General features: G+C 42.3%; 2 protein-coding genes across 15 annotated transcripts in view; one reads left to right on the top strand and one right to left on the bottom strand.

The window, feature by feature from the left end:
• LOC126964179 (RNA-binding protein 12) overlaps positions 1–14,505 on the bottom strand; it is a 38,849-nt gene extending 24,344 nt beyond the window's left edge. Inside the window, exons 1-3 of one of the 5 annotated variants that reach the window (XM_050807041.1) lie at positions 14,328–14,498; positions 8,498–8,582; positions 1,819–4,627 (exon numbers count right to left, since the gene is read on the bottom strand). In XM_050807041.1, coding sequence (XP_050662998.1) covers positions 1,819–4,605 — 2,787 coding nt within the window. In that variant the 5' untranslated portion in view covers positions 4,606–4,627; positions 8,498–8,582; positions 14,328–14,498. Of the gene's footprint in view, positions 1–1,059; positions 4,628–8,497; positions 8,583–14,327 lie in introns of those variants that run through there. The other 4 variants (XM_050807037.1, XM_050807038.1, XM_050807039.1 and 1 more) reach the window with 4 other exon arrangements.
• The window catches only part of LOC126964247 (reactive oxygen species modulator 1), a 186,771-nt gene that overhangs the window by 141,707 nt on the left and 26,874 nt on the right, over positions 1–18,190 (top strand). Inside the window, exon 1 of one of the 10 annotated variants that reach the window (XM_050807202.1) lies at positions 14,594–14,605. The exons of the other annotated variants lie outside the window; for them this stretch is intronic. The gene's annotated coding sequence lies outside the window, so the exon portion shown is untranslated. Of the gene's footprint in view, positions 1–14,593; positions 14,606–18,190 lie in introns of those variants that run through there. 10 annotated transcript variants of the gene reach the window in all.

The following is an 18,190-nucleotide window of genomic DNA, read 5'->3' as shown; positions in this document are numbered from 1 at the left end:
CTCTAAGATTGTAGTGATAAAAAGCCTTTTCAAATCTTATCAAATGAAACTGTTGCCACTCTTAAATCTAAATTACACAACCGCTATATTTCAGTGTTCCACTGACTCACAACACCAAAAAGGCACTGTATATTATTTTAATAGGAAATACTTATTTTAAAAGACTGACCCCTTTTTAAGTACACTGATTTGTAGGAAATGTTGGGGATGTTTCAACCGAAGACAAAGGGGTCATGTAAAAGACAAAATTTGTTTTTCATGATCTCTCATCTACCTCCCCTTCTGTATAATGTGATACATTTTCAGAGCACTGACTAGGGAAAGTAACCATAATTAGAGCCTTGTAAGGCAAGTGTTCTCATGACAAGTAACCATAATTAGAGCCTTTTATGACAGTGAGAAAATTTGTTTTTCTTATCATCTCACCTATCTCCCCTTCCGTATTGTTTATAATGTAATGTGACACATCTTCAGAGCACTGACTAGGGAAAGTAATCATAATTAGAGCCTTGTAAGGCAAGTGTTTTCATAACAAGGACACTTACCAACCAGAACTCATGTGGTCCTCCTGCCTTAGTGTCCTGAATACCAAAGAAAAGATTATGAAAGGGTCAAGAATCTCAATTTTCTCCCCTCTGGCGGCTGCACTTGTACTCTTGTATGAAGACTTTTAGTCAACAGGCTCCTGATCGAACAACTACGCCAAAAAGCCTCCAAATAACAGGATTAACACATATCAATCTATGAACCAGCATATGGATCTTTTATTCTATAATACTACTGCTATCAAAGATAATTTCAACTTCAGTTTTAAAAACCTAGATATAACACTTTCTTATGAATGGGCCCCTCTTTGTTTAAAGGCCAAAATTTCACATAAATTGGGACAGGAGGAAACTGATACTACAGTTAGTCCATCATGAACAGGACTTCAAATCAAGTATCTTAAACACATTATTAAAAGTGGTTTCTGGTTTTTGATACCATCCAAACAACATGAACAATTTTTAAACTGACTAACCTAAATCGTGGCGGTCAAACCAAAAAGGCTCTGGTAGGTAAAGGACTCCATAGTTTATTTTTGTAGCAAAAGTCTTATTCCACACAGTTTTAAGTGTGACATTAGAAATCAAAGTTCGAGGTTATAGCACAAACCAAGTGTGGACTTTTATATTTAGGGAAAAAACCCAACAAAACAGTTCTGCTCATTTACAAATGAGTCAATTAGACAAACAAAGCAGCAACTTCTGAAGCAGGACTGTCTATACAGCAAGGACCCTTAAGAAGCAATAAAGGTACATACAATGAATCTGTATACAGAAATTTTATTCAATTTTAAAAGAAAATGAGGACTTTAGACAAAGCTTTACCCTATAACAAAGCAAATCTGTCCAGCTTTAAACCAAATTCTGAGAGTAGCCAACTCCTATTTTCAGCAGCTGGCAAGAGCACCCTCAATGAGTTTTACTGACATTTCTATTTTCTTCATCCCATATGGTATAAAACAAAACCAATCTAGACTCCTTGATAAGCTTTATGTGGTCATTTGAGTTTTACAAATGGTTTCTCTAATGGTATGCCAAAATCATTTATGTGTTCTCTCCAGATAGCTTTACTGTAACATACAGCAATGTTTATCCTGGTGAGTCTTCTGTAAACAGTCAACCAATGCTCTATGTTATGGAAACCAAGCTATATGCAATTGAAACAATCCACAGGTTCTAACCTGGAAATACTAGGAAAACAATCTGGATGCATTAATCACAGCAATATGAAGATCTACCCTATAAAGAATGATGTGAATGGCTACCCTAATACAAGTTTTACTTTTCTTGAACCTATAGGCCTGTCATTTAAGTCAATGACAGCAGCTGTGGCTTCATCCCGAGACTCAAAGGCCACCATGGCTTCACCTGTGGGCATACCTTTTTCATTGTATTTTAAACACACTGAGCCTGGGATTACTTGATAGCCATAAAAGAAATCTAAAATCTCATCAATAGACACAGTAAAGGGCATGTTCTGCACTTTAATTACTGTCGGTCCTGGTTTTCCAGAACTAGATGCAAAGCCAGGGGGACCACCAATATGGATTGGGCCAGGGCCAGGGCCAGGGCCAGGGCCAGGCCCAAAAGCTGGTGGCCCACCCAAATGCCCAGGGGCACTTCCAAGACCAGGAGGGCCACTTCCAAAACCAGGAGGACCGCCTAAGCTACCAGGGCCATTTCCAAAATTCTGAGGGCCCCCTCCAAATCCCGATGGCCCACTTAAATTGTTTGGTCCACCTCCAAAACCCGGAACATCCAGTCCTAGACCAGGCAAACCACTGTTTCCAACTGAAGGCATACCAGGCCTAGCATCACCAAAGGCCCCTCCTCCTAATCCTGGAGGAGGGATTGGTGGCCCAAAGGCATTTGATCCACCAAAATTACCAGGAAAGTTAAATGGAGGCCCGTTGTTGGCTTCCTTTGATCCTACGGTCAGAAAGGCATGCTCTTCACCTCCTGCACTAGGTATTCCTGCACTGGGCATTCCCGCACCAGGCAGTCCTGCACTGGTTATTGCTGAACCAGGCAGTCCTGTGCTGGGCAGGCCCGCACCGGGAAGTCCTGCACTGGGCAGTCCCACACCTGGCAGTCCTGCATTGGGCATTCCTGGAACTGCAGGATTACCTGGCACAGGCATCTTTAATCCCTTTTTTCCTTGGGCAGGGGGATTTTTCTCAATCTCTCTCATATCTTCTAGGGTAACTACATGAACAAAAGCTTCTCTCCCATTAAGTTTTTTACGGTGTAAGCGTTCAGACTTACGTGCATCATCTTCATTTTTAAACTGAACCAATGCCTGTCCTAGACCTTGCCCATTGTTATCAACAAGAACATGTACAGCATTTTCATCCACTGGGATTCCTTCTAGGAACTGAAGAACATCCATCTTCGTAATGCTGAATGGAATATTTGTTATGTGGGCACAGACTTTGGCAGAGTTGACATCCCCCTCTGGATTTAGCATCATTTCCCTCTGGTCATAGCTGAAGTTCTGCAGTCTTTTTCGAATCATATCTATCTTTTCTAGCATACCTTTCTTAGTAATTGGATGAACTTGAATAAAGCGATTGCCCATGTACTGTTTATGACGACACAGAGCAGCCTTATAGTCGGCCTCATTTCTGAACTCTACAAAGCCTTCACCAGTTGCTTTCCCATTGGGTCCATAAGCTATATAAATACTATCTTCCACAATATCCAGCTTTTTAAAAAAATCAATGACATGTTTGTTTTCTGCTTCAAATGGTAGCCCTTTCAAGTAAACACAAAAACCAGCCTCATGTGGTGATCTTGACCTTGATCTTTTCTGCCCACTGGGCGATTTTGACCTGGGAAGTGTCTGAGGAGGGGGATGACTTTGTCCAGAAGGTCCCATATTTTGCTTAAAAGTGATATGGCCTCCAGCAGCTACCCACTGTCTTTCTGTGGCAGGGCTAACTTCCACATAGCGTTGAATCATCAGCATTCTGTTTCGTTTCAAAGCTTCAAATGTATCTTGAGGGGAGAGAAACTTAACCAATCCATTCCCATTATTTCGACCTACATGATCTTTCAACAAATGTACTGCATCAACACGGAGCCCATGGAAAAAATCTCTGACATCATTTTCCATTGCAGAAAAGGGCATTCCATGCACACTGACATATAGATCATCAGGGTTGATGGGGAGTGGCTTCACACTGCTCTGAGAGTTCATCTGGATAGGGTTAACAGGATTCAATGGACCAAGAAACATAGGATTCAGGTTATTGTTCAAATTCATAGGTGTTCCAGAGCCATTCATTCCAGCAGGTAGAGGTGCCACAGGTGGCGGATTCAAGGGCGGCATGCCCGACATGGGTGGCAGTGGGGTCATGGGTGGCACAGAAGGAACTGGGGGAATCGGGGGCACAGGAGGCACAGGAGGTAATGTAGGTACTGGAGGAGGAACTGGAATTGGGGGAATGGATGGCATTGGTGGCAGAGATGGCATTGCTGGAATTGGAGGAATTGGTGGCGGCGGGACTGTGTTCATTGGAGAGGCTGTGCTTGGAACGGTTGAGCTAAACGTTGGGCTCCCAAAGGAAGCTCCCATATTTGGAGGAGCTGTTCCTATGCTGGCTGTGGAAAATGTCTGTATGTTTTTGTTGCTTTCATGAACAGAAGTGGTGGCAGTAACTACACTGGGTGAAGGATTATTAAAGTTGGATACTGTTGTGGGCAAGTTTACCCTGCCACTCATTCCTGAGCTAGGTGGTGGTCCTGATCTACTGGCATTTGCTGGTGGTATATCTAAGTTGGCAGTTTCAAAACGCCTACGACTCAGTTCAATCATATTCTGCATTTCCGTTTTACTACTCAACAATAGTGTTACTTTTGACCCTTTAATTGTACCACCTGTGCGCATCATACCAAGCCTTGCATCTTCATCAGTGGCAAAAACGATGAAAGCCTCACCCAGTTCACCCCCTACAATATGCACGCCCCCATCAGGAATGGTCAATCCAGAGAAGAAGTGGCGAATGTCCATGGTCCCCGCCACAATTGGGAGACCTTGCAAACGGATGACCACAGCCATGCTGCGCTGAAACCACACACACCTGCAGATGAGAAAAGGCAACGGCCAGGTCAGACTCCTGTTTATCACACCAAGTTTTTAGCTACAAGAATGACCAGCTACCATATTAGGCCCTCAAATAGTCCCTGAAGCTATCACAGGCAATGTCTTTAATTTAGATATTCTAAAAACTGAACATTTCGTGCCATTTACAATGTAAAACGTAGACAATTTCAACTTCCAGAAGGCATTAATTCTGGAAACAGTTCAGTCCCAAGACTCAAAAAGTTCAAGAAAAAACAACTGTAGGACAGTAAAATACATATACATCATTCAGACCACTAATCATTCAGTAAGATTTAAAAGAAATATGTAAGTCAAATCAGGAAACAAAGTTTAACAATCTATAGGGAAAAAGCATGTAAAGAATATATCAAAGTTAATATTAAAAACTGACTTCGCATCTTCCCTATATTCTTGACAATTTCATAGAATTATCAAGAGTGTGATTTTATAGAGCTCAGTCTCAAAATCCAACAGAAGCAAAAAACTAGAATACTAATGAATTGTAAATAATACTTAAAAGTAGATTCAAATCTTTTTTTTTTTTTTTTTTTTTTTTTGAGACGGAGTCTCGCTCTGTGGCCCAGGATGGAGTGCAGTGGCCAGATCTCGGCTCACTGCAAGCTCCGCCTCCCGGGTTCACGCCATTCTCCTGCCTCAGCCTCCTGAGTAGCTGGGACTACAGGCACCCGCCACCTCGCCCGGCTAGTTTTTTGTATTTTTTAGTAGAGATGGGGTTTCACCGTGTTAGCCAGGATGGTCTCGATCTCCTGACCTCGTGATCCACCCATCTCGGCCTCCCAAAGTGCTGGGATTACAGGCTTGAGCCACTGCGCCCGGCCGATTCAAATCTTAAATGAGAACTGGTTCCATTATTTTATTCATCCTAAAACTTTTCGATCTGCCTTATAGATTACAAAAAACTACATATGGAATTATTTATTATAAACAAGGTTAAGACATACTAAGAAGCCAAAAGAACTACTGAATAGGATAAACAAAATCTGAGTTACCTTTATTCATTATCCCCAAAAGTAGAACCTGGTTATAGTCCCATTCACTGTGACTATTTTAATTAAAACTCAGGTCCAATGACTCATAACCAAATCCTCTATTTAATAAAATTTTTTAAAGTATTATTTTCCCCTAGGAGAGGGCTGACAATAAAAATATTTTTTGTTTTTGTTTTAGAACCAGAGTGTGAATTACTCAGTGGTTGTTAAAGTCTTGGATCTACGCCACTCCTGTAGGATCTCTGTGATCGCCTTAGATCATGCCTGTTTTGACATAATCAAAAAAGAAATGTTCCCCTCAAATTTCAGTTCTAAAGGCTTCTAAGAGCAAATCCAAGGGCAGCCCTTTGGAAAATGACACAAACCCAATTATTGAGACTGGGAAACATATTACTTTGAAATTAAGGTGGTCAATAACATAGGGTGTTTTCCAACCCATCTGAAAAGTCAACTTTTATTTATTTATTTATTTTGAGATGGAGTTTCACTCTTATAGCCCAGACTGGAGTGCAATGGTGCCATCTCGGCTCACGACAACCTCCACCTCCCAGGTTCAAGTAATTCTCCTGCCTCAGCCTCCCAAGTCGCTGGGATTACAGGCATGTGCCACCACGCCTAGCTAATTGTTTGTATTTAGGAGAGATGGGGTTTCACCATGTCGGTCAGGCTGGTCTCGAACTACTGACCTCAGGTGATCCACCCTCCTCAGCCTCCCAAAGTGTGGGGATTACAGGCACGAGCCATTGCGCCCCTCCTGAAAAGTCAACTTTTAAATATAAGCCTATAAAATCAGCTCTATGACCCTCAGAAAGGTTATAAATTAATGAAGAGATACAGTTTTATCACTTCTCAAGAACATTAGAAGTGGCAAGATTTTCTGCTATAAGCTCTAAGAATTCTGTAACTTCAATGTCAAATATTATATAAATACTAATTCAATGCAACAAAATCTGTATTATCTCAGTATGACAATTGCCATATACAAACAAGAAACAAACTGTTTGGCTTTGACAGTTTTCTCACAGACACATAACACAAAAATAAAAGCCACCTTCAAATTTAATCCAGAAAAATGGACTAGCAAACAGAAAATGCTTTTTGTGAGGCCATTATAAAGCACCAGAAATTTGGGAAGGGTGGGAAAGCTTTTCATTTACAAACTTCAAGAGTCAACAAGAAAAATTAACGCTAAAAAACATCACACCAACAGTCTCTTTTCTTATTTACTATTTAGCAGCCTATAAGGAGGTTCATCAAGCAGTGTCCAAGTCATTAAATCAAATTCATATTCCTTGCTCAATCTAGAATTATGTGGCTATATGCAAAATGCGATAGTATTTACTGTTCAACTTCAAAAACCGCTTAATCACTTTGTATAGGGGAAACATCATGGGCAATCAAGGTACTCAAAACAATATGAGAGAGACAGAGATATTAGTTTGCACTGGGACAATAAAACAGGAACTTGATATAGTCCCAAGAACACAAAAATTAAACACAGGGCTAAAGTGACAAACACAGTTAAGTCTTCAAGCCATTTTTTGTTAAGAGTAGGGATTTACTGAAACCTTGTACAAGGTACACAAGAATATGCTATTGAAAATCTGCCTCAGATTAACAGCTGCAAAGGGTGGAATATTAAACCAAAGTGGAATACAAGATTTATTTATAAAGTCATCTGATGAGGAAAATTGTTTCTAGCTTCCAAAAAATATGAAATAATATCTGCAGCCAGGTGTGGTGGCTCACGCCTGTAATCCCAGCACTTTGGGAGGCTGAGGTGGGTGGATCACCTGAGGTCAGGAGTTCAAGACTAGCCTGGCCAACATAGTGAAACCCCGTCTCCACTAAAAATACAAGAAAATTAGCTGGGTGTGGTGGCACGTGCCTATAATCCCAGCTACTAGGCAGGCTGAGGCAGGAGAATCAACTGAACCCGCGAGGCAGAGATCACGCCATTGCACTCCAGCCTGGGCAACAAGAATGAAACTCTGCCTCAAAAAATAAAAATAAAACAACAACAACAACAAAAAAGTATCTGTTATTCTGTTACTAAGTAACTGACAGCTAAGTCATTTCAACCTAACTTGGGCCTATCTTAGTTACTTAAACAGGAGGGTTAGATTCCACTTGCTAAGGTTTCATTTAAAGTCTAAAATTTGTACTCTAAAACATGTGACTCAGTATCTACACTTAAACTTTTAGGAAATATAAATAAACATACCAATAACAAGTATCTGTATTTGTAGTCTAAAATGCTACTAAGGAATAAAACAGCTACTTACTGCCTATCAGGAAAATAGCAAGAGAAAAACATCCATATAAATGAAATTGACCTCCTAAAGAACAACTGTTCAAAGCACCCATCTACCCCACCCCCATCCCTCAGATAAACTTGTAAAAAACCACACCAGCCGGGGCGGTGGCTCACGCCTGTAATCCCAAAACTCTGGGAAGCCGAGGCAGGTGGATCACAAGGTCAGGAGTTCAAGACCAGCCTGGCCAAGATGGTAAAACCCCATCTCTACTAAAAATACAAAAAAATTAGCTGGGCGTGGTGGTAGGCACCTGTAATCCCAGCTACTTGGGAGACTGAGGCTGAGAAGTGCTTGAACCCAGGAGGTGGAGATTGCAGTGAGCCGAGATAGCACCATGCACTCCAACCTGGGCAACGGAGTCCAGCCTGGGCGACAGAGCAAGACTCCGTCTCAAAACAAAAAACAAGCAAACAAAAACACACACACCCAATATAGTTGCTACACATATTTTCATATTTCTTAATAAGCTATCTCATTTTATTTTGTATAAAAACGAACTCTCTATTCAAAATCTCTTACCTGATAAAACAAGAGATGTATTTTCTTAACAAGAAGTAGAGGCCAAGTCAATCCTGTGGGCAACCAATTAAAACCAACTTTTAGACTGCAATAGAGAATAAACGGAGGCAAAAATCAATGCAGGAAACACAAAACAACACGCACAGGCCACACTGTACATTACGAAGGCGAGTCTGAAACCACCAGAGTACTTCATTAGAATGCATATCAAAAAAAAAAAAAAAAAAAGGAAAGACACCATAACAAAATCCTGCACATGCTTTTTATAGTTGGTATTGCTTTCAAATTGGAGTATCTCAAAATATTTATATATTTACATACATCAAGAGTGTCATAACTTAGCCCAGTAACGAATCCATTGAAAATTAAAACAGTCATAAAGCTCAGCTTCACAGCTGCTAATTGCTTTGATCACTTTATAATTAAACCAATCCAGAAAACTCCGTACAAGTCTATTTCCCCAGGTTCTCACCAAATTTGTGATGAAAAGGCACAAGTTCGCACAGTAACAATTCTTGGACAACTTAAAATAGCAATTCAAGGGTACTCATGGAAATTACTGCAATTATATTCTTTCAATATATTTTATTTTGCACAAAATAGCATCCAACATCACAAACCAAATGAAGTATGAGTTCTTGCTATAAGGACTAATTCCACAGGAGCTCAAAATATTAACAAAATATTAAGGGAAAGTATTTTTTCCTCTGACACCACAACAGTTCCCAAAAATTTGTAAAATTAAAAAAAATTAAATAAATAAAATAAAATTTAAAAACACCCTAAAAATGCCTGACATAATAAGAGTATATCCCAAAATAAAAACAGGTCACTCATCTTTCACTGTTATTTCTTCAAAACTGGTGAAGTTATTAACAAGTCACAAGCATATATGACCAAATGCCTAGACAATTATATTCAAAGGTAATTTTTTACTTTTTATTTCTTTCAAAGGTCATGTTTTAATTCGGAGAAGAAATTCGTCACTGTTCAGTACTAAGATTACCAATGACTACTTATCCAAATGATGCTCATCTTAAATTAGTATCTTCCAAGACCAAAATACAACTAGTGACCTTAATATTCATCACCAAAAAGGAAAACATATTTTTCAAAAATTCTATGTGATTTTCTAAAGGACAAACTATTCATCTTCTAGTCAACTACTCAAGTTGCTGAAGAACAGTGAGATTGTTTTGCCACAAAAAGCTATGCAAATATGTAATCAACACACTGAAAAACCTAGAGCATTGTATTAATCTTTCACATGTTGTAGAAATCTAGCCTAATTAGGTCTTTTTCTTTTTTTTTTTTTTTTGAGATAGGGTGTCACTCTGTGGCCCAGGCTAGAGCGCAGTGGTGCGATCTAGGTTCATCGCACCCTCCGCCTCCCTGGGTTCAAGCTATTCTCATGCCTCAGTCTCTGGAGTAGCTGGGACTACAGGCATGTGCCACCACCTGTGGCTTATTTTTGTATTTTTAGTAGAGACAGGGGTTTCACTATGTTACCCAGGCTGGTCTTGATCTGACCTTATGTGATCCGCGCGCCTCAGCCTCCCAAAGTGATGAGATTACAGGTGTGAGCCACCGCGCCTGGCCTAGCCTAACCAAGTCTAAGGAGTTTAAAAATTCTTCGTTTAAAAGCCATATCTAGTAGTTTAACAGGTGACAAAGAGAAATGTGAAACAGAGAATGAGCAAGAGCATGAAGTACTGCAAATATTTATGTACAGGTTTGACTTCAGCAGCCACACAACAGGGTAACTTTCTAGTTTCTAGAACTTGTAATAAACATCTGATCCCTACTGGAGATTCCAATTCAAAAGGTCAGGTATGGGGCCAGGGTATATGCCTGAATATAAGGTAGGAAGGTTCCTCTCAGCCTCTTCCCTTCCAAACTCAAAACATACCGTATGTCCATCTTGAGAAAGACAAAGGTGGGGTCAGCCAGTTAAGTTCAAAGGGAACTCCCCAGGTCTACTCTCAAAAATTCCTAAAAGGTTACCAGAAATTACCTTTAAAAGGAAGAAATTTCTCATTCTCATTCCACAAGTTAAGGCTGAAAGGCCCAGTTGAATTTGGCAAATGCCTAGTTCAAGTTTTATGTGTACAACTTAAAGCACAAAATCAATCTAGATAGAAATTTATGATTCTCTTCTATTTCAGCAAAGGGGAATACCCATCCCACCCCATACCAAGGAAAAATAATGCAGAAAGTTGATGCTACAAGTCAGAACTTCACAACCCTTGGTATTATACCTCTTCAAAAGGGAAAGGTAAATGGAAATAGAACTGAAATACTTCTGTTTTGACACCTCACTTTGTAAAGACCACAAGAATTTAATATAAGTGTCACTGTTTTCCAGGAAACTGCTATTCCTGTATTCTAAATGTCAGCTAGCGACTGAATGCAGGATTTCAAAAATCCACCCCATTCACCTAAAGCTTTGCTGAACTTTAGAAGGATAAGACTAAAATAATAACTACACAGTAAAACATCTAAAATACATATTATATCTATACATATAGCGTAATGATAGGAAAGGAGAAAATGGGCCTGATTTGTCATTAAAGCCACTGACATACTTCAGAAGATCTAAAACAAGCAGCTGGCTTTAGTATGTTTTCCATTCGTAATAGGAATTAGTCCTAACATAAAGGCTTGCTTCAACTTGACAAAATACCAGATGCATGCACAAATCACAAGTATCTGCTACAAAAATTTAACATATTATGACAAGACAGACTTTCGTATTTAATAGCCATTCTAATCACTTGGAATTTCAGGAAAAAATGTCTGACAACAAATCTCTTCATGAAGAAGTCAAGGCACAAACTAAAACGACTATTTTCACTCTTCATCTGGTAGTAAACATCCAAAAGTGAACTTTAACTTTGTTCATTCATCACTCTAATCAACAAGAACCAGGGTACAGCACAGCTAGGTTCTTCGGATCCAAAAGAAACAAACCCTCAAATGTTCACCTCAGAGATAAGCAACAGAGAACCAATCACAAAGGGCACAATGCTAAAAACAGTAATAATCACATTATAGTAAACATTATGAAACAACCACAGTTTCAGCCACTTGATTTTGTTCCCCATTCCCAAATGGACCATATTTCAAAGTCTGGGATCATTCTTAATGAAAAAATTATTCTGACACTGATGGAGATGTATACTTTTTATAATGCATTGCTCAATTTTTCCATTAACCTCCATTCCGTACTCAAAGGCAGCAAATCAGAAGACATTTCTAAATAAGATATTCTTCCTGTCAAAAATATTAAGTTATTTTTCAATCCCCCCAAATGCCAACAAAAATGTTCACTACCTTCATTTTCACTTCAGAGCAAAATTATACTTCTAAACAACCACATTCACTTTCACTGTTTTTGAGTCTTAAAAGCTGGCTTCAAACTTAATTAAATTTTGTGCAAACCAAAAAGTATATGGGTGTGGTAGTAAAATCTGATAAAACTGTAGTTTAGACAAAATTATCTTTTCTGTTTAGTTGAAAACATTTAACAATATTCCTTTACTCCATGAACATTTACTATTAAGCACTTGTGGGCCAGACAAAAGATATAAAAGATATAGAAGTCTCTGCATTTTAGGGAGGGACATCTAAAAGCATCTTTTGTGCAATCAACTACTGACACTTGGTTCTTCCTACAACATCTACAGAAGAAAATATACATTCCAACAATGACAGAGTGGCTCTCTGCAAAATGGAGTAAAAACTATCAACACTGTCACTGAATTCCAGCACCTGGAACACATTGGCCCACAAAATCAAGTTTCACATCTAAAAATTGTACTAACAACTCCCAAGCTCTCAATACTCAGTCATCAAAACATTTGACGTGCCAAAGAAGGTGAAAGAATCCCAAAGAGTACTGGTATTAGCATGTAACAATACGTTGCAAGTAACTACACAATTATTTCTAAAGCTTCACAGTTTTCATCTAACAAATTCGAACATAAGGAAAATGAAAATTATACATTACAATCCATGAAGTAATCAACATTTAATCGAGCATGTGTGATATAAAAACGCATTCCCTGTTTCATTAAAAATCTGTCCAATAATATATACTAAGCACATCTTCATTATGTTTTGTATAAACACGCCAAACATTTCACTTTCTTCATAAATTACCATAACGTTATTCGAACCACCTGTAACAGTTCTTCCCAACTTCTTTTTATATTCTTGGAAAATGTCTGCACACACTTTCAACTAAATCCAGAAATCCTCCATTCTTTTCGAAACTACCAAATTTCAAAAACGAGTACAACCAGTCTTGTATTGTAGTTCTATAATTTAAAAAACAAGATTTCCCTATGTGTCCAGACTTGAGGGATTTTTCTCAACTGCAGATGCTCTGCTATGCATTAACAAAATCACTAGTTAACAAGGTCCCAGACAATTCTTGTTGCTAAGACTGCATTTTGCAAAAATTACACCATTTCAAACCATTCAAGCAAGAAGCTCTAAAAGAAATACTGCAGTCACAAGCCTAGCCTCTCCCTTCAACAAACCTTCAATTGCCATCACTTTTTTCCAGTGGGTTACACTGACTCTATTCTTGAATATTAAACGGTCCCTACCAACTTCCTCAATTTATATTAGGTTATCTCTGAGAATCCTGGAGCCAAGGAGGGTTTTAGGGCCCAGAAATCTCTTAAAAGTCTGCAATTCTCAGCATGACACCACGCAGATGAGTAAAGAATGGTTAGCACTTAATACTGAGTAACCCTCACAGGAGCCCCCCAGATTTGTCACTATAAAGCACACGTTGGAGGCACACAAAAAGCCCACACGTTTACAACCTAGCGGCTAAACCTCCTGCACTGGCGTCCATCCTCCTCACTAACCTGTAGATCCTCACAGTCCCTCCTACCACCCAATTCACGTGGCTGCAAACTAATGCAGCCAAGCTTCACAGAAACTCAATTAACTCTCCATCAAAAGCACCCACCCTCCGCAGCCCACTGGATCTCGTCCTCCTGAAATGCCAGAGGATCCTCTCCCGAGGGAGCCCTAAAAGTGCTGCTCTCAGCAGCCCCTTCCCTACTGGGGGGACCAAAGCCTGGCATCTTACTACAGTTCTCAGAGCCTCGGGAGGAGTACTCACCCTACCCCCTCACTTCCTAGCTTCAGACGCCGGCTTCTCAAAACTGCTACACCCTCGAGTAAAGCCCCTCCCCAGCAATGGACCTCGGAGGCATTTCACTGCAACCCCCTCCACCTTCAGGCCACGAAGGCGGCCGGTTGTGAGACTTCCTTTCTGAACTCACAGGAGTGTACAGACTATAGCTTCCTCCCACAGGTGTGACCTGGGTCCCCTTTTGCTGGTAGGCCACAAAGGCCTCCTTTCCATTTCGGGTCGAGGGAGTGTCCTCACTACGATTATCTCCCCACCTCCAGGAACACAGATGTAGTTATAACCTCTGCTTCACTGGGGGAGACAAGAAATCCTCCGTATTCGGGTTGTAGACGTGTTTTCACTGCAGTCCCCGTTAGCTCGCAGGCCGCTGAGCCAGCCAGCTCTGACCTGCCCCCTCTCAGACCACGGGGGCGTCCTCGCTACGGCCTCGTCCCCACTTCAGTACGCAGGCTCATTCTCTCTTGCGTCCTCCTTGCATCCTCTCAGATCTCAGAGGCGTAAGTGGCACCCCACTCCCCCTGCAGTCCTGCCCCGACCCTTTGTGTGGGGTGCTAGTTGCCGCGGGCTCGAAGGCCTCCGAAGGCCCCGCCCCGGGCCACCAAGGGGCACCACGAGCCCCGCACAGCCCCGCCCGTTCAAGGGCTGCGGGAGTCTTACCGGGGAAAGCTGCGCGGCACCAGAACCCAGACCCCGAATTACCCCCCGCGCGAGTGCCTCCGCCCCGCGGCCGACAGCCCCAGCCCGAACGGCTTCCCGGAGCCCAACGCAGCCACCACCTCCTTCGCCGCTTCACAAAATGGCCGTCGACCCGCTCAGCGGCTCCGCGTTCCAGAAGGGGGCGGAACAGCGTGGTTGACGTCAAGGGACCGCGCAAGCGCGCTGAAGGTCTCGGGCAAGCTCCCGGAAGTTACTGGGTTTTGTGCTAAGAGGGGGATGTTCAGTCCCTGCTTGCGACTGTTTGCGCACGGGATCGACCCTGGGCTAGTGGCCCTGCCTGGTGGGCTGGGTATGAATGTCCGGCTTGGCCCTTCACTGCAAGACTTTGTGCAAATTGCTTCACGTCTTCCAGTTCCCGCGGAAGGAGCAAATTGTGCTTACGTCTAAGTTTTTTGAGGATTAAATGGAGCACAACGTGGTGGCTAGTTATTATATCCTGAGAAAACAGCCAAAACCTGATTTTTTCGCCCCTTTTAAGAGTTTATGCAGGCCGGGGGCCCGGTGCGTGGCTCACGCCTGTAATCCCAGCACTTTGGGAGGCCGAGGCGGGCGGATCACGAGGTCAGGAGATCGAGACCATCCCGGCTAACACAGTGAAATCCCGTCTCTACTAAAAAATACCAAAAAAAAAAAAAAAACAAAAACTAGCCGAGCGAGGTGGCGGGCGCCTGTAGTCCCAGCTACTCCAGAGGCTGAGGCAGGAGAATGGCGTGAACCCGGCAGGCGGAGCTTGTAGTGAGCCGAGATTGCGCCACTGCACTCCGACCTGGGCAACAGAGCAAGACCCCTTCTCGAAAAAAAAAAAAAAAAAAGAATTTAGACAGGACGGGCGCGGTGGCTCACATCTGTAATCTCAGCACTTTGGGAGTCCGAGAAGGGCAGATCACGAGGTCAGGAGTTCGAGACCAGTCTGGCCAAAAAGGCAAAACCCGGTCTCTACTGAAAATATAAAAATTAGCCAGGCGTGGTGGCGGGCACCTGTGGTCCCAGCTACTCGGGAGGCTGAGGCAGGAGAATCGCTTGAACCCCGGAGGCGGAGGTTGCAGAGAGCCCAGATGGCGCCATTGCACTCCACCCTGGATGACAAAAGTGATACTTAGTCTCAGAAAAAAACAAAAACAAAAAAAAGATTTTTAATCTAGGGCAGGGCGCGGTGGTTCACGCCTGTAATCCCAGCATTTTGGGAAGCCGAGGCGGGCGGATTACCAGAGGTCAGGAGTTCAAGACCAGCATGGCCAACATGGCAAAACGTCGTCTCTACTAAAAATACAAACATTAGCTGGGTGTGGTGGCTAGAGCCTGTGGTCCCAGCTACCTGGGTGGCTGAGGCAGGAGAATCGCCTGAATCCAGGAGGTGGAGGTTGCAGTGAGCCAAGATAATGCCATTGCACTCTTCAGCCTAGGCAAGAGAGTGAGATTCCGTCTCAAAAAAAAAAAAAATTGAATCCATCGTGATCCCTCCACAGCTTCACTATAGCATTATTTTATTATAGAAAAAGCTATTCTCTGGCTGGGCGTGGTGGGCTCACGCCTGTAATCCCAGCACTTCGGGAAGCTGAGGTGGGCGTATCATGAGGTCAGGAGATGGAGAACATCAGGAGAGCCAGACTCCATCTCAAAAAAAAAAAAAAAAAAAAAAAAAAAAAAGCTATTCTCAAGCTGCTTTGGTCCTAGCCCCGCCCCTGAACTTCATGCCCCTGCTAATTAAAAGCTGGATGTGGTGGCTTAGTCCTAGCTACTTGGGAGTTAGAGACAGGAGGATCCCTTGAGCCCAGGAGTTCGAGCCACGGCACCCGGCCTGTTGTTTTTGAGACAGGGTCTCACTCTGTCACTCAGGCTTGAATACAGTGGTGCGATCAAGGCTCACTGCAGCCTTGATCTCACAGGCTGAAGCAATCGTCCCACCTCAGCCTCCCAAATAGCTTGAACTACAGGTAGGCACCACCAAGCCTGGATAATTTTTTTATTTTTTTGTAGAGATGGGGTTTTGCCATGTTGCCCAGGCTAGTCTTGAATTCCTGAGCTCGAGCAATCCATCCACTTTGGCCTCCCAAAGTACTGGGATTATAGGTGTGACCCACCACACCCAGTCAAATTAACATAGTTTTATATGACTTTTTAATTAGAGGAAAACTGGTAATAGATCTACAACTCTACTATCTTTGCAACTTTTCAGTAAATCTAAAATTATTCTAGTAATCCCAGCACTTTGGGAGGCCGAGACGGGCGGATCATGAGGTCGGGAGATCGAGACCATCCTGGCTAACATGGTGAAACCCCGTCTCTACTCAAAAATACAAAAAACTAGCCGGGTGAGGTGGCGGGCGCCTGTAGTCCCAGCTACTCGGGAGGCTGAGGCAGGAGAATGGCGTAAACCCGGGAGGCGGAGCTTGCAGTGAGCTGAGATCCGGCCACTGCACTCCAGCCTGGGCGGCAGAGCGAGACTCCGTCTCAAAAAAAAAAAAAAAACAAAAACAAAAAAACAAAAAACAAAATTATTCTAAGTAAAAAAGATATTTTTAAACAAGAAAAATTCTATAATTTCATCTCCTCCTTCCACTGTCCATCTACATTTACCAAACTTTAGCCCAGTGGCTTTCAAACTTTCCTATCCCCCTGCTACTGGCAAGTATGAAGAGCAATTAAACTTTTTTGACCATTATCCACAATAAGAAATACATTTATAACCTGGTATACAAATTCAAATGTATCATCAAAATATATTCTTAAAATATGTATAAATGTACTCTTAACATATTCTCGCTTTTTTTTTTTTTTTTGAAACAGAGTCTCGCGCTCTCGCCCAGGCTGGAGTGCAGTGGCCGGATCTCAGCTCACTGCAAGCTCCGCCTCCCAGGTTTACACCATTCTCCTGCCTCAGCCTCCCGAGTAGCTGGGACTCCCACCACCTCGCCCGGCTAGTTTTTTGTATTTTTTTAGTAAAGACGGGGTTTCACCGTGTTAGCCAGGATGGTCTGGATCTCCTGACCTCGTGATCCGCCCGTCTCGGCCTCCCTTTTTTTTTTTTTTTTTTTTTTTTTTGAGATGGAGTCTCGCTCTGTCACCCAGGCTGGAGTGCAACGGCGCAATCTCGGCTCACTGCAAGCTCCGCCTCCCAGGCTCCCGCCATTCTCCTGCCTCAGCCTCCCGAGTAGCTGGGACTACAGGCATGCACCACCGTGCCCAGCTAATTTTTTTGTATTTTTAGTAGAGACGGGGTTTCACCATGTTAGCCAGGATGGTCTCGAGCTCCTGACCTCGTGATCCGCCCGCCTCAGCCTCCCAAAGTGCTGGGATTACAGGCTTGAGCCACCGCGCCCGGCCCCATATTCTCTCCTTTAAGTACTGGTAACTATCAACCTATGGGTTCAGACCCACAAATGAAAAGCTCTAGTTACAATGGTCTTCTCTTGGTTTCTGAAGTATAATACTTTGTGCTTTATCACACTTCAGGCTCTCTCACCTCGCATTCCTAGATTAGTGAGCTCTTCATATTTTTAAGCACTACCTCTTCAGAAAAGCTTTCCTCAAATACCCAGCATGGTAGGTTTTCTCTGTTATGTCCTCTTACCACTTAATTCTTCCATAGCACTTATCACAATCTATAACATTATTTGTTTACTTCTTATTTTCCATCTCTCCACTAAAATTTAAAACTCAGTGAGGGCAGGGTCTTTTTTGGTCCTGTTAACCAGCGTATTCCTAATACCCAGAACAAATCTGGCTCCTGGCAGGCATTCAAAAAACTGTTAAATGAAGAGATACAAAAGCCCACTGAGTCATTTATGCAAATCAGATGGAGT

The sequence above is a fragment of the Macaca thibetana genome, chromosome 10 (assembly GCF_024542745.1).
Source record: "Macaca thibetana thibetana isolate TM-01 chromosome 10, ASM2454274v1, whole genome shotgun sequence".
Lineage (NCBI taxonomy): Eukaryota > Metazoa > Chordata > Mammalia > Primates > Cercopithecidae > Macaca > Macaca thibetana.
The sequence above is the reverse complement of the archived record's forward strand: the minus strand, read 5'-3'. Positions and strand labels throughout refer to the sequence as shown.